The sequence below is a fragment of the Vulpes vulpes genome, chromosome 2 (assembly GCF_048418805.1).
Source record: "Vulpes vulpes isolate BD-2025 chromosome 2, VulVul3, whole genome shotgun sequence".
Lineage (NCBI taxonomy): Eukaryota > Metazoa > Chordata > Mammalia > Carnivora > Canidae > Vulpes > Vulpes vulpes.
The window spans coordinates 30,207,078-30,222,751 of NC_132781.1; the positions used below are offsets into that span (position 1 = coordinate 30,207,078).

General features: G+C 44.3%; 1 protein-coding gene across 6 annotated transcripts in view; it reads left to right on the forward strand.

The window, feature by feature from the left end:
• Positions 1-13,836, forward strand: part of HLF (HLF transcription factor, PAR bZIP family member) — a 53,670-nt gene extending 39,834 nt beyond the window's left edge. For all 6 annotated transcript variants that reach the window (XM_072747508.1, XM_072747511.1, XM_072747512.1 and 3 more), the window contains exons 3-4: positions 4,558-4,778; positions 9,452-13,836. In XM_072747508.1, the coding sequence (XP_072603609.1) occupies positions 4,558-4,778; positions 9,452-9,667 (437 nt within the window). In that variant the 3' untranslated portion in view covers positions 9,668-13,836. The remainder of the gene's footprint in view (positions 1-4,557; positions 4,779-9,451) is intronic.
• The last annotated feature ends 1,838 nt before the right edge of the window (positions 13,837-15,674 follow it).

Consider the following 15,674-nt stretch of genomic DNA (forward strand, 5'->3'; position numbering starts at 1 on the left):
AGAGGCAGACGATAAGATTGTGTTAGTTTTCCTGTAGAAAACTAAGTTGGCAATACTGGAGCAATTAGGACTAATAAGAGAGTAAAGTGGCTGGATTTAAACCCAGCCTTTTAAAACCAGTAGCTCCTCTATGCCAGCATTAACCAATTAGGAGGTATAACAGAAAATTCACACTAGGAACAACTACAAAACGTTTAAGAGATATACCTAGCAATAAATGTGAATAGTTAAAATGAAGAAAACTTTAAGCCTTAACTTTAACTGCTAGATGTAAGAAAAAGACCAAAAAATAAAAATAAGAATGGATAGATATGCTGTGGGTATACTCAAAATTTTAAAGACCTCACTTGTCCCTAAATTGACTTATAGCTTTCATGCAATCTTCATTCAAAAATCTCAGTAATAATTTTAAATATAACTTAGTAGATATATTCTGGAATTCACTGTGAAGACTATAAGGATAATACCAAATAAATTTTTCTAAAAAGAACAGTAAAGGGTATAGAATTTGCTTTGTCAAATATCAAGCCTTACTGATACCATTATATAAAGATATTTGGGGGATCCCTGGGTGGCGCAGTGGTTTGGCGCCTGCCTTTGGCCCAGGGCGTGATCCTGGAGACCGGGGATCGAATCCCACGTCGGGCTCCCGGTGCATGGAGCCTGCTTCTCCCTCTGCCTATGTCTCTGCCTCTCTCTCTCTGTCTCTCTCTGTGTGTGACTATCATAAATAAATAAAAATTTTAAAAAAATAAAGATATTTGGAAAACATTAAGTAAAACCCCTTGTTTATATTATACACAAAATTAAATTCAGGATCCCTGGGTGGCTCAGCACTTTAGCGCCTGCCTTTGGCCGGGCGTGATCCTGGAGTCCCAGGATCGAGTCCCACGTCAGGCTCCCTGTATGGAGCCTGCTTCTCCCTCTGCCTGTGTCTCTACCTCTCTCTCTCTCTCTGTCTCTCATGAATGAATAAATAAAATCTTTAAAAAAATGTTTTAAAAAATAATAAATAAAATTAAAGTTTAGGTGACTCACAATTCTAAAAATCCATTATAGTTGTTCAGAGAAAAGTATAGAGTAATATACATATATAAATACATATATGAAAAAAATACATATATGTATATATAGATACATACATTTATGTGCATATATAATTTTTGCATGGAAGATACAGAAGTTAGAAGCCATAAAGGAGACTTCACGATATTACTATATTACAATGTGAGGTCTTGCCAATACTGAAAAACTCTATAAGCAAAGTCAGTAAACAAACAATAGTCTGGGAGAAAATATTTTCTGTAGATAAACCAGATGAAAGAATTATATCCAGTCTGTAGAGTTCTTACAAACGAGTAAGCAATAAAATCCATTTAAAAGGGGACAAAAGGCAGGAAGAGGTAGTACATAGCAATAGAAATAAATACTCGATAAATACTTGAGATGTTCAGTCTCAGTAGTAATAAGGGAAATGCAAATTAAAACAGTGGTGATATCTATGTCTATCAGACTGCCAACATTTAAAAAATTAATATTGTGTGGAAATGCACTCAAATGCTGGTACAAGTGTAAGTAGATATGACAGTTTAGCAGTACAGTTATAAAATGCACGTACCTTTTGGACCAGCAGCCCCACTTCTAGGAATCCCTTCTACAAAAATACCTAAAAACTTCTCTATTGGGAATAAGCAGGTAAATACTCATCCTCCCCCACCCTTTTTAAAAGATTTTATTTATTTATTTATTTATTTATTTATTTATTTATTTATTTATAGAAATATTTTATTTATTTAACTGAGAGAGAATGCAAGAGCAGGGAGGAGGGGCAGAGGGAGAGAGAGAGAAGCAGACTCCCTACTGAGCAGGGAACCCATTGCAGGGCTCGATTCCAGAATTCTGAGGTCATGACCTGAGCTGAAGGCAGATGCTTAACCAGCTGGGCCACCCAGGTGCCCCTTACCCTTTAAAAGAACAAAGTAGTTCTTTCTGCACTGACATGGTATATGGTATACTGAAAAAGTGATTTAAGATATGCGGGTAGTATAATCCTATTTGGGTTAAATTATTTGTGTAAAAACTAAGGTTCACACCAAGCAGTTAAAGGCAGTCACCTCTGGGAAGAGGAGCAAGATGGACAGGGGACAGGAACACATCTTGACACATTTCTGCATTTGTTGAAATTCTGCAATGAACATCTTCAGTAATTTTAAAAATTTATATAATGATACACTCTTAGGTTGAAAATTTTTCCATTAAAATTTTGAAAACCCACAAAGGTAGGACAAAATTAAAGACCCTCCTTTCCATTACCCAATGGCAGTGTTGACCTTTTGGAATAAAGGAGGGAAAAATGAGTCCAACAGAGTTAACCCAGTAAAACATTGAGATGAACAAGATGGCATGAGGGTATCTTTGGGGAGAAAGAGGACCTGGTTGTATTCCTCAGGTTCACTTGGGTGCATTGCCATTTGCTATCTGACACTGGGGAAGCCACTGACCTCATCTATGGTCCAGTTAGGTTTTCTGCATTCTGCAGGTAGGCCTGACCTACTGCCTTTAAAGAAAGAATATGAAGAAAGTTTCTGCCTGAATGTGAGGGGGTTTTTGTTAGAATGTCCACGAATGAATGTCAGAGCCCAGCATCTCAGAGGGCCACTGGTAAATGAGGAATACTCTTTGTAGAAGCTGACCTCTGAAGTAGGTACCGCGGTGAGGAGTGGAGTGGGCATAAAGTAGATAAAACATGAAAGACCATGTTGTCCAGTAGAGGAGGGGTGCGTGTGTGTGTGTGTGTGTGTGTGTGTGTGTATGTATGTCAAGTTTAATATTTATAAAACAAAAAGGAGAACATTGCAATATAGCATAATTATAGAATTCTGAAGTACTTAGGAGGAACTTGAAATAACTTGAAGCAATTAAGTTTGGGAAATATTAATTACGAGATGCTTCCAGAGGGTAGGAGAGGGTGCATATGCCTGAGCATGTGCCAGTGTTATGGGGGAGGTGGTGGTGGAATGGTGCCGGTGGTGATAGGGCATTGGGTAGCTTTGTTACTAAGTTCAAAGAGAATTTCTAAAGGGAAAATAAAATCCCTGTTTGACTCAGATATGGCTCATTTTCTGAGGCAATGTCAAGAGGCACAAGATCAAATCTAGCTTGACACCATCCAATACCGAACCCAGCAGTCTCTAGAGGCTATAGCTGAGCTGCGGCTTGGCTAATGAGAAATCTCTGTCCTCTGCCAATGCCTCAGGGGCCCATCTCTTCCTCTTTGGCAAGCAGGACACAAAGAGAGCTCAAAGCAGAGTGAGGACCTGAAAGGTCACCCAGAACATTCATTTGCAGGCTCCCCACCAGGCCTTTCCAGAAAACAGATGAGCGTGGTTTTACAGTTCAGCTAGAATGTGAGCCAGTGGCTTCGTGCTTCAAACTGGGGTAGGTTTTAATGAAACCTGAAGGATATTTCACACATCGTCCAACCATTAGCAATGAGGAATTGGGGGAGCGGTGTGCCAAACACAGCCAGGCTGTATCCTCTCATTTATTTTCTGGGTGTGAAAGGAGCAATTGTAGAATTCAGATGAAATTAGAAGTTGAGATTCAGAGCTGCCTATGTAAACATTGCAGTCTGTCATTAAGTTCACTTTCACCAGTAGGACACATTCTGTTGTTCTTGGGACGTCTGTGCGGTTCCCTGGTTGGGCCTGCAGTACCCTCCCGTAGAAGTGGGGGCCTCTCCAATGTGTCCTTTCTAATTTGTGAAATGCTCCTTGAAACTACCCGCCTGGGCGGGTCATCACAGCAGCTGGAGGCTGAGCTCCTGTCTCCAGCCCTGCCTCGTCCAGTCCATCCCTCACACGGCCTGAGTCCTCTTTCCAGCCTCAAGCTCTGCTTGTCACTGGGAGCTCGGGATCCTTTTCAAGTAGCCCCACTGCCCACCCGCCTGACTACAGCTCTTGCATTTATGCCTCTCTCTGCTCTGTCTTGTGCTCTGTGTCCATGCTATCCAAAAGATAACCCTCCGGCTTGTTTTTGTCCCTGGATTACCTTTTTTGCTAATTACTGTTTACCTCAAGCTGTACCTACACCAAGTGTCACCTCTAGAAAGTGTCCCTAACCACCTTTGTGTTAGGTACCCATCCCCCACACTCTGGAAGCACACTTCTGTCCCAGAACCTTCACTATATTCTAACTGACTTGTTATGGGTCTGATTCCCTGACTTGCCTGGAAGACACCTTAAATTTAGGTAAAAATCAGTGGCTGGCCCACAGCTGGTGCTCCATGAATGTGTTATAGGGAGGAATGAGTGCGTGTATTTTTTTAAAATTGAGTTTGCACACATGTGTGTGGGTCTTTATTTTGCCTGATGTGACATGAGGAAAGTCATACTCAACCTGCTGGGTCCTCAGTAATGTGGTGAGGATGAATACAATGAACAATGTTAGTCATGTATTACGCTGAAGCCTCTTGCCACTTATCCTGGAGTATCATCTGGTAGCTGTCTAATGGGGCTCCGGTAGTATTTCTGAATTAAAGCTCCTGTCTTGCTCCAGGTCAGCTGTTGCCAGCAAACCGCAATACACCGAGTCCCATCGATCCTGACACCATCCAGGTCCCGGTGGGTTACGAGCCAGACCCAGCAGATCTGGCCCTCTCCAGCATCCCTGGCCAGGAAATGTTTGACCCTCGCAAACGCAAGTTCTCTGAGGAAGAACTGAAGCCACAGCCCATGATTAAGAAAGCGCGCAAAGTCTTCATCCCCGATGATCTGAAGGTAAATTGGAACTGGTCATCAGGCTTTGGGCAAATGGAAGGTGGGCTCAAGAGGCAGATTAAAAGGGTGACCTCCAGGAAGATCACATAAGCGAGTGAACAAAGGACTTGTGATTTCTGATCCTATTTCTTGGCATGTGACTCTAGGCAAGTTGCTTTCTCCCTGGGTGCCTTCTGAAATATGCCTTTCATGTCTTGATATAGCACAGAAATAAGGAGAAGCCGTAAAATGTTGGAGTGATTTACAACCCATGAAGGAAACAAACCTGCTACTATCTGCAGGGAAGCCTGTGAAAGCCCAATAAAATCAAACCAAAATCTTTCAGGGTTGGAAAGAGAAAGGAAATTATTTGTGAAGAACATCTGGACCACAAAGTCCTCCAAGGGTTACTTCCCTTAGGAGATTTATTGATAAGTAATTGCTGCCTTTTCCGTATAGGCCTCAGAGAGTAACAACTGGAAACCGGGCCTCTCTCCACCTATGGATGACTTGGGTGGGATTTTCTTAAGGAAGCTTGTGGGTCCCCTGGTGTAATTTATATGTACTGTGTACTCTGTCTCTTAAACAATGGTCATTTGAGTTTCTCAAGAAAAGGTTACTTTCAGGTTGTTGTTTCTTTTCTGCTATGTTGAGAGGACACATTATCTATAAAGGAAAATAGATTTATCTGACAAAGTCTGATACAACTTAAAACAAAATTAATCTGACACATTTAATAATAATTAGGAAGAGAATTCTCTCCAAAATTATGCCATGTCCACTTATCCCAAAATAGAACCATTTCTGATTAGCTATGGCTTAGAATTTTTTGTTTATGCTTCGTTCCAATCATATGGACAATAGGGATATGATTGTATACAATCGAGGCATTGAAACCAGGCATAATTAGCCTCTTTCTAGCTTCTAACCTGCCCATTTCTCAAAATTAATTGTGATGCGGATGGGAAGTCATTATAGGCTGGGAACATGGGAGTTTGGGCATATCTTCTTGGAACCAATTTGGACCAGGTACCTGTTTTTGCCATCTAGAAAGAGCACTGGAGGAAAAGGAAATCAGATTGAAATCACTGCTGTCATCTACATACCCAAGATTATTTTGAGTGGGGAGGACTCATCAAATGTCAGGGCTGAATGGGACCTCAGAGGCTCCTTACATCAAAATTACCATTTTGCAGTTGAGGAAATGGAACAAGAAGTAGGGTGAAATAGGGTGAACACTGCTAGTTAGTGGAAGGCCTCGTCCCTGAGTCTTCTAGTGTCCAAAAATGTCACTGTGGGATGTTGCCTGGGACACAGGCTACAAGAGGGGCCCTTGGGTGACAGACTAGTAGCTGTCACCCTAATAATCTAAAGAGTGAAGTTCATAGTAAACACACCACGAAAACTAAGCCAGTTAGTTAGGGAACTGATGGTCAGAGTAAGGGTAAGAAAGAACCACTGGGACTAGGTCCTGGGCAGTAGGGTATCTTCTTTCAGCTGAACGCTTTTCCTCCCCTGAGCTGTCTGGTCCTGTGTGTATCTTAGAGCTCATCTCTTCAGCTAAACCATGGCAGCATGGATCTCTTTTTGATGATCCTGAGCAGTAGCTCTAATTTGCAGCCAGACCTTCCCGGGGTCTCCACATTTACAAGTTCAAAGCAAAAGAGCAGACTTACTGAATAACCCAGGTAACCCTGGCAACAAAGAGGCCATGGGAAAACAGTCTATGCTGGAATTATGCACGGTACTGCTGTCATGGCCAGGCCTGACCTTCTCCCATAGCAGGTGGGTAGTGGGCAGGAACATTCTCCTGCCAAGTGTCCTTGGATTCCTTTGGTTGTGGGTAAAGGCTCAGGCCACAGACCATGATCTCATATGGAAACAAGAAGCAGAGCTGTAACATGTTTCTTCTTTTGGCAGAGAGGAGTCTTCCCCTCAGGTGCCTACACCCTCCCTGGAACCATTTGTTTGGGTTAGCATGTGTCTCCTGGGAGGAATGAGCAGTGTGGGTCCTGGGATTCCTAGCTGAGAATCAGTTTAATCACCCTGATGTCTTAATACTTTTTACTGCTCATTTACTCACTTGACAAATATTTTTCAAATGCTTGTGTATTCCGAGCCCTGGGGATATCCAGAAGTGAGCCAGAACTAACATTGTTCCTACTCTCAAGGAACTTCTAGTCTGGCAAGAAAAAGGGATCATTGACTTGTCATGAGGGGTTTGGCAAGGGGAGGCAATGTCAAACATGAGACCTTCAGGAAGATGATGGGGCAGGACTGGGGGGCCCCTGCTGGGTGGGGTAACCTGGTAAGCAGATGGCACCTGCTCCTGGGAACAAGGGAGAAGAGGACAGTGCCAAATTTGTCGGCCCCACTCAATGTCCTGCTTCCCCCTCCTCCAACCATTCCGTGGTAACAAAGGGAAGGAAGCTGGTTTTCTGGTCCAGGGCAGCCCCCTCTTCCATCATTGATTCTGGTCTTCTGCGTCCTCTGCTCCACTCCTCCTCCTAGCTCCCCTCCCACCCGAGATGGTCTCCATTTTACACCTTTCCAGCTCACCTGCTTATGTGGACAGGCGAGGCTGTGAAATGAAAACAGAAGCAAAAAGAACTCTAAGAGACAGAAAAGTTGGTTGTTACCCTGAGAAAAGCTGCTGACTCCCTGGTCCTTAACACCCAGTCACACACCTCTAAGTCCGTGGCCTACAGCAGTACACCCCTTCCCTTCCCTCCACCCCGCCCCCAGCTTCTGCCATTTCCCAGGGTCTTGTTCTCGTGCACCCCTTTACCTCCCAGGCTCCTTCCTGTTCCCCTGGGTCAGGTTCAGATACATTCTAAGTCAGTTCCTCCTCCTTTGAATGATCTTGGAAACCACACAACCAAGGAACGCTGACTGTGGTAGATTTACCGAGACTATGAGGGGTTAAGATTGGGGCTTACATTGAAGTAACCCAACAGCTGCCGTCCAAACTGGAACCTTCACTGTTGTTAATATGCCCTTAGGGGAGTCATTTGACTCTTTTTGCTCCTCCTAGATCACCCCATTCAGCTGGCCTGGCCTCTCTCCCCTTCCTTCAGTCCTCTGTCCCCTTCCTCAAGCACAACAACAAATCCCACCAATGGCCACCCCATTCTAGCCCCGAGCTGACGTAGCCAGCTGTTCTTCAAAGGACAGCCCTCTTCTCTGGAAGAAGGATGCTAGTACCAGCTATTGTGAAGATCATCTTTTTCACTTAGTTACGTATTATTATGAAACATGAAGAAAGCTAGGAGTGCTTTATAAATAAGGTGCCGGTATCAGATCATTGCTGGCCGGCAGAAGGTGCCTGCACCTGCCTTCTCTCTCACACTTCGTGTCTCTCTGCAGGGCACATGTTTGCCAAGGGTAATGGGCAGGCATGGGATGCACCACTGATCTTGAGACGTCCTTGCAGCCTTGGTCCCCACTCATGTGACCTCCTCCAATGCCAGCTGCCCCTCACAATCCCGGGGGGAGGGTGAGAACTGTCTTCAACTCACTTACTCTAGGTGACCGGTAACTGTAAGGATTAGCCTTGCTAGGATGGAGGGATTTGCTGTTGCAAGTTGCTGAAAAGAGAGAATTGCAGAACACACCAGGTGGCACCACAGATGAATTGGTTAGGCCTAAAAGAAGATTTATATTTCTTCATCTTCCTCGGAAAGTTTCCCCCTTTTTTTTTGGCAAGGAGAGCGATGATGAGGGGGACTGCACACAGTGCTTTCACACTGACCATGTTTAACTAGTACCCAGGTGAATTAAGGCCTAAGAGTTAAATAGGAAATTAAATTCTTTAAATGCTAGCCATCAATATTGATCAGAGGCGGGTGGAAGTTTTTTGTTTGTTCTTTAATTTCTGTTTTTAATGACCAAGGCATAGATCAGAAAGATAGAAAAGGTGAAAGATCCTACCTACCTCTCTCCTTGGCGTCCCTCCTGCAATCCCCCTTGTAGAGGCACCACTTTTAATAGCTTGGCACAAATCCTTCTGGGCCTCTTTCTATGAATATACAATATTATGATTTTTTTTTTAACCAAAGTGGGATGAGGCCATACATATTAATCAGCAAATTGCCGTTGTTTCCACCCACAGAGTGGTATGTCATGAACATCTCTTTGGTTCAGCTGGATCATTATTTGTAACAGCTGCAGAGTATCCTTTTGTATGACTCCCATCATCATATAGTCATTAAATCTCCTACTGATTAGTTTCCCCATTAGAAACAATGCCGCCGTAAGCATGCTGTGCCCGTGCCTGTGTGCACATGCGTGCAGACGGGCGGACAGCGAGGTCGCAGGAGTGGGCTGGTCCATCGGTGGTGGTGCATCTCCGCGGCTGGTAGCCAGGGCGCCAGGTGGCCTTGCAACAGGGTGGGAAGGACTTTGACCCGCCAGCCCCCGTGGGAGCAAAGGCTCTTACACTGTTCCCCAAGAGCGCAGAGGGGCCTGGTGTAGTCCGGGCTGTGAGGTGGGCCCCCGGCCTTCCGTCGGCCTCTGGCTGGGCCTGGGCCTGGGCCTGGTCGGGCACCCACCTGCCGGGCAGAGAAGGGCGGCCCTGGGACCCGGCCCGGCAGGTGCGCCCTCGCGCGGGAGGCAGATGCCGAGGTCACGGCGGGCCCGGGGAGGACACCTGAAGCCTAACGCCTTGTCTCTCCCCCCCTGTGACTAATGAGCAGGACGACAAGTACTGGGCCCGGCGCAGGAAGAACAACATGGCAGCCAAGCGCTCCCGCGACGCCCGGCGGCTGAAGGAGAACCAGATCGCAATCCGGGCGTCCTTCCTGGAGAAGGAGAACTCGGCCCTGCGCCAGGAGGTGGCTGACTTGCGGAAGGAGCTGGGCAAATGCAAGAACATCCTTGCCAAGTACGAGGCCAGGCACGGGCCCCTGTAGGGCAGCCGTCCCGTGGGCCGGCTCTCGATCGGAGGGGCCCAGTGCTTCCCGCCCGACAGCACGTGGCCCGGACCAACCTCTCTGCCATCAGCACTTTACCGGAGGCCTCGACCCGGACCGCGCTCTGGGCGCACCTGCCCCGTGCGGCCCGGGCGCACCTGCCCTTGCACCTGCCGCCTCAGGCAGCCCTCTCGTCGTCTCTCAGTTCCGAAAAGGAAAGGTGCCGTGTTTCTACCGGACTGCGGAGGCCCGCACCCACCCCCCGTCCCCTCCTGCCCCCAGGAGGCCTCTGCCGGGCATCACCCCGCGGGGCCCTGGTGGCTCTCACCTGTCCAGACTACGAGCTCTCGTTTCTGTTTAACCCGTAAGTGACCATGCTGATAAGGTGCACAGAAATCACTTAGCACTACACTGCAGCTCTCGCTCTCTCGCTCTCCTCTCTCTCGCCCTCTCTCTCTCGGTTATAGGTTGCTTTCCTCCTATTTTCCGTTTTGGTGATAACTGTCTTCAAATTTAAAGTGCTGTTTAGATTTATTAGATTCCCATATTTACTTACTGCTATCTACTAAGTTTCCTTTTAATTCTACCAACCCCAGATAAGTAAGAGTACTCTTCTAGAACACAGAGTGTGTTTTTGCACCGTCTGTACCTAAAGCAATAATCCTATCGTACGCTAGAGCATGCTGCCTGAGTATTACTAGTGGACATAGGATATGTTCCCTACCTAAGAATTTCACTGTCTTTTAAAACACAAAAATTACAGTAATGCATTTGAGCATGCCCAGAACATCCCCAGGACAGGGAAGCAGAGGGAAATGCCAGGTGTCAGAACGAGGGGTTAATTTATCAGTGTAGGAGCCAAAATAAATTGCATCTTGGAACAGCTTTTGACATTGATATGTCTGGTTTTGTTTTCTCCCGTCCCTCACCCTCCCACTTTTCTAGATACCTTTTTCCATACCCTCTTGATATTCAAAACAATTACTTAAGATTCAGTTTTCCCCATTTTTTTGGTAATATATATATTTTTGTGAATTACACCTTGCCGTTTTTAAAAATCAGTTAATTAAGTTAATAAGTTGATGTTTTGTAAGACCCTCTTCCCTAGTGGTGTCATTTTTGAATGCTTCATAAATTAATGGTTCTGGAGCTTATGTTTCTAATTTTCTGTTTGCTTTTTGAACGTATGTGCTCTTATAAAGTGGACTTCTGAAAAATGAATGTAAAAGACACTGGTGTATCTCAGAAGAGGATGGTGTTGTCACAAACTGTGGTTAATCCAATCAATTTAAATGTTTACTATAGACCAAAAGGAGAGATTATTAAATTGTTTAATGTTTATACAGAGTAATTATAGGAAGTTCTTTTTTGTACAGTATTTTTCAGATATAAATACTGACAATGTATTTTGGAAGACATATATTATATATAGCAAAGAGAAAAGGAAAACTATTCCATGTTTTAAAATTATATAGCAAAGATATATATTCATCAATGTTGTACAGAGAAGAAGCGCTTGGGGGTTTTTGAAGTCTTTAATATTTTAAGCCTATCACTGATACATCAGCATGTTTTTTGCTTTAAATTAAAATTTTATGACAGTATCGAAGCTTGGTGTGACGAATCCTGCTCTAAAATATATAAGGAGCTTTCTTGTTTCCTATTAGGTCTCGGAGAGAAGTCAGTTAACGTCACCCAAAAGCACAAAGTGGATGTTAGTCAAATATTTATTGGATGATACAGTGTTTTTTTAGGAAAAGCATCTGCCACGAAAATGTTCACTTCAAAGTTATGAGTTCCTGGAATGAAATAATCACTGCAAGCACCCCAGACAATTCTGTTCTCCTCTGTGGGCACGTGCGTCTAATGCAATATAAGGTTGATATTGGTGTTATGTGTATGGTTTATAATTTGATAGATGTTTTGACTTTAAAGATGATTGTTCTTTTGTTTCACAAAGTTGTGTAATGTCAAGAGATTCTGCTGTTATTGCAAAGAAACATTTTGTGCTAGATTAAGACACCCTTTCATCAGTGGGATTTTCTACTCTCCTGCCTCCAGAGTATCTAATTATTTAATGACCTGGTGGTTTCCTGGTCAGTCCACCGGCAAAGCTTCTGTTATAGGGTCATAGTCTTGGTAACCCTGACCAGTAGGATATTCCTACTTAGAAATCCCTTTTGTTCCGAGCTACAGATTATGGTGGGAAATGGGAGAGCATTGGAATCAAAATGCATGGCTCAGGTATACGACCAGTAAAATAAATAAAACCTTTGGCCAAGTTCCGAAGCAGAACTGAATAAGTGATACTAAGTAAGAGACACGGGTGGACATGCAAAGTTGGCTTTTTTATAGGTAAAGAGACCAATGGCAGCAGAATTATTAAGTGGCAGTAGTTACTAAAACAAAGACAAGCAGTATCTTTAAGTGGAGAAGTGAGGCACCATGAACCATCCAAGTTCACTACAGTATGAAATGGTAGCTGAAAAACCGTATTTGAGCCCTGGTCTTTCTTGGAATTAGGCTGTTTGTATCAAATGAGGATCGCAAATGTTCTCTGCAGAAGAAATAAAAAGATTATAATAAAACGTATTCTTTGGTGTGCCAGGAGAGGTTTCAGAAAACCTACCTCGTCTTAAAATGTAAAAACTTTGGAGTCTGTATGCGTGCCTTCTATGTAGGTCATTGTCACCACACACACATGAACACTCATTCCTGGACTCACTGCTTTCTGTCTAGGGCAATTAACTAGTAAATAAGGCAATTCTGCTAAATGGCGTGGGAAGTCATGGCCCGATCTGGAATGACTTGGATCAACCAGGGTCAAATGAGTCCTGCAGACTGCAGCTATTAAAAGTCCTGTTGTCATTTTTCACCTTTTCATCATAAGCATCTTTGGGAGATTAATTACTTGGCCATTAAAAATGAATCCAAATCATATCATGCCAACATCATTTAGACACAATTTGGAATGAGCGGCCTAGGACTTCCTGACAAGGTCACGCTATCGTTTCTGTGGACGAGACTTGCAGAGGAAGGCAACAGCTGATCAGCCTGTCCTGCTGCCCGTGCCACTGGAGGCTGTAGGGAGGGGTGGGAGGGCTGTAAATGATCATATCCTCCTTTTGAGAAAGTGCCCACCTTCTGACCATTCAAAACACCCAATGGGCAAGACTGTGATGGGCCTTTCGTCTTCCAATGTGACAGGCCTGTGTGAAGCCATCTCTCAAAGCAGAACAACTGGTTGAGGACAGCACGGATGGGATTTGGCATTGGGTGGGTAGGATTCTATTACTAGATAACCCACAGTTTCCTTCCAACTCACTGGTTTTGTGAGGGAACACACAATAATTCTAAATGTGCATATGGAAGGTCCTCTGATTTTGGAAGAGTCAAAAAGAATTTTAGGTGGAGCCTCTCTCTTTCACCCACCCCGAGTAAAACAACAGGCATTTTGTAACATGCAGTTATGCTTGGTTTTGGGTTTGTTTTTTGTTTTTGTTTTTGTTTTTGTTTTTTGTAGTTTCTCTAGTTTCCCTCCAATGTTCCTTTTAGGAAAACTCACACTTTAGCAGAATTAACCAGAGCAATCCCAAGGCAGGCTGGCTTGGCCTCTTTGCGGGTGTGGCATGCAGAGGCTGGGGGATTTAACCCGGGGCCAGCAAGCTGCAGGTGATAGGAAACTGTGTGGTAGATTTCTTCTGTTCTCAGGGCGCCAGCTTCCTGCTGAGGGTTCCTGGGCCTCACTGGAGAGGCCATGGTCTCCTCTTAGCTTTCTCTATAATTAATAATGTCATTCTAAAAATGAGCAAAGCCTTATCTTAGATCTTGGTTGAATTGGACTTGCCAACTGAAGTCAGTACATTTTGCAGAGGGCCAGGTGTGGGTAGAGGAGTGCGTGCGTGTGTGTGTGTGTGTGTGTGTGTGTGTGACTATTTAAGTCTAATCGTAACATCTTTAATTCTGGAGCACCTTACCAAACGTAACAATAACCATAACCATTATCCTTTTGGCAACACCACAAAGGTTGCATCTGTTAAACAGGTACAAACTAATGTGAGGTCAGTTTAATTGTACACCAAGATATTGGTGGTGTTTATGCTGTTAAGTCCAAACCTTTATCTGTCTGTTATTCTTAATGCTTAATAAACTTTGAATTTTTTCCTTTCTTTCATGCATTTTTATTGACGTCTATTAGAAATTAGATTCTGTTCCCAATCCTATCACCAAGAGACCATTTAGAGATTAATTACTTCGATGATAAATAATATTACTATGTAATCAGTGATACATTACTATTTATTGAGTACTTATGTGCCAGACTCTTTGCTAAACACTGACATGGAATATTTTATTTAATCCCATATCAATTCTATGAGGTGGGGTCTACCATTATTCCCATTTTACAGAAGGGAAAAGAGAAGGTGTGGGAGGTTAAGCAATTTGTCTGACATTATGTAGGTAGAGGTGACAGAAATGAATGCTGGCCCATTGGATGGGCATCATTTAGAGCACTGGTTCCCAAAAACCAGTCCAAAGACTGGTTGGATGTATAAGAATAAACCGGGAACATATCCCAGGACTGCAGATCCAGTAATTCTGAGTCACTAGAAAGAAAATGAATTGTTTAAAGGCTTCCAGCTAACTCCCATGTGTGGCCAAGTAATTGGAAGTGAAGATTTACAGACTTGACCTTAATTTGAGTTCATGACTCGGGGGAGCCATGCAGAAGCTTCAAAATTACCATAATTACCTGAAATTGTATGCAACTTTTCATATATAAACATATTTATTTTTCTGTAGGGGAGATCCACAGCTTCCCCCTTCCACCCCCCCCCCCAAGGAATCTGTAATGCAAGATGGAATAAAAACCACGTTTACGGATTTATAGAAGGGCAGACGCAGTGCAGTGGTGCCCAGGCCTGGCAGCCCATTAGTCTCACCTGGGGAGCTCCAAACACTGGCACTGCGTGGGCTGTAGCCCAGGCCAAGGAACTCAGCATCTTGGGCATGAGAGAAGGGGACTCTGGGGTGAGGATCTCGGTGACTCAGATCTGTCACTTAGCAGGTGTATGACCTTGAGCAGCACTAAGCATTTTTTAACCTAGACCTCCTCATCTGTGGGATGAAGTTATAATTTCTACCTCTGAGGGTTGCGGGGAGAATGGCTTCATAAAAAATCATAAGCCCGCAGCAAATACCTGTCATGGGGACCCAGGGAAGGGGAATGTGGGCTAGGAGCAATTTTTCCAATTCACTATCTCAGACCATTTTTTCCTTCAAAGAGGACAGGAAACAATTCTCCTGCTCAGAAGAAGGAGCAGGTGGCTGGAGGTGTGGGAATGAGGGATGTCACATGGATGTGGTTTCGTATTCTGACATCCCTAATAGATCATGGCTTGGAACACAGGTCAGTAGGCATCCACTCCATGGCATCTTCCCATTTAGATGGAGCAGTTAGGGTTCAGCTCTACTTTTATCACCAAACACCTCTCTCCTCTCTGAGGAGAGTGGGAGTAGACACAGATACCTTAAGATTCTCTTTGGGTGACTGATTTTATATATGGCATCTTCAAATCTCTTAGAGGAGGTGACTGCCTCCCCCATGCCTGGAGAGGCTCTGGCCTCCAAGATGGCAGGAACTGGTAGGAAGCCAAGCTGTATGGAAGCCCAGTCATTCACAAGCGCTCCATCCCCAGGGTCCCTTGCCTGCGGCCCATGGGGGATGGCTCTTCCATTCAAACTTAAAATATAACCAATTGCCCAACCATCAAGCCCCCCTCTTCAAAGTATATGAATTAAGTTCCCTCTTTGAAAATCACTGGCTTAGAAGTCTCTTTGGGCATCTTTAGCCAGGGACTGGGTGAGAATTATTGAAATCTTGCCTTTGTAGTCAGGAGATAGCTTCTTGCTAATAAATCAAAAGGACCTTTTAGAGAAGAAAGGCCCGAGTGAAGATGGTGGTGAGATTCCTCTGCCTCTCTGGGCTTTGAGTCAGTGAGGACTT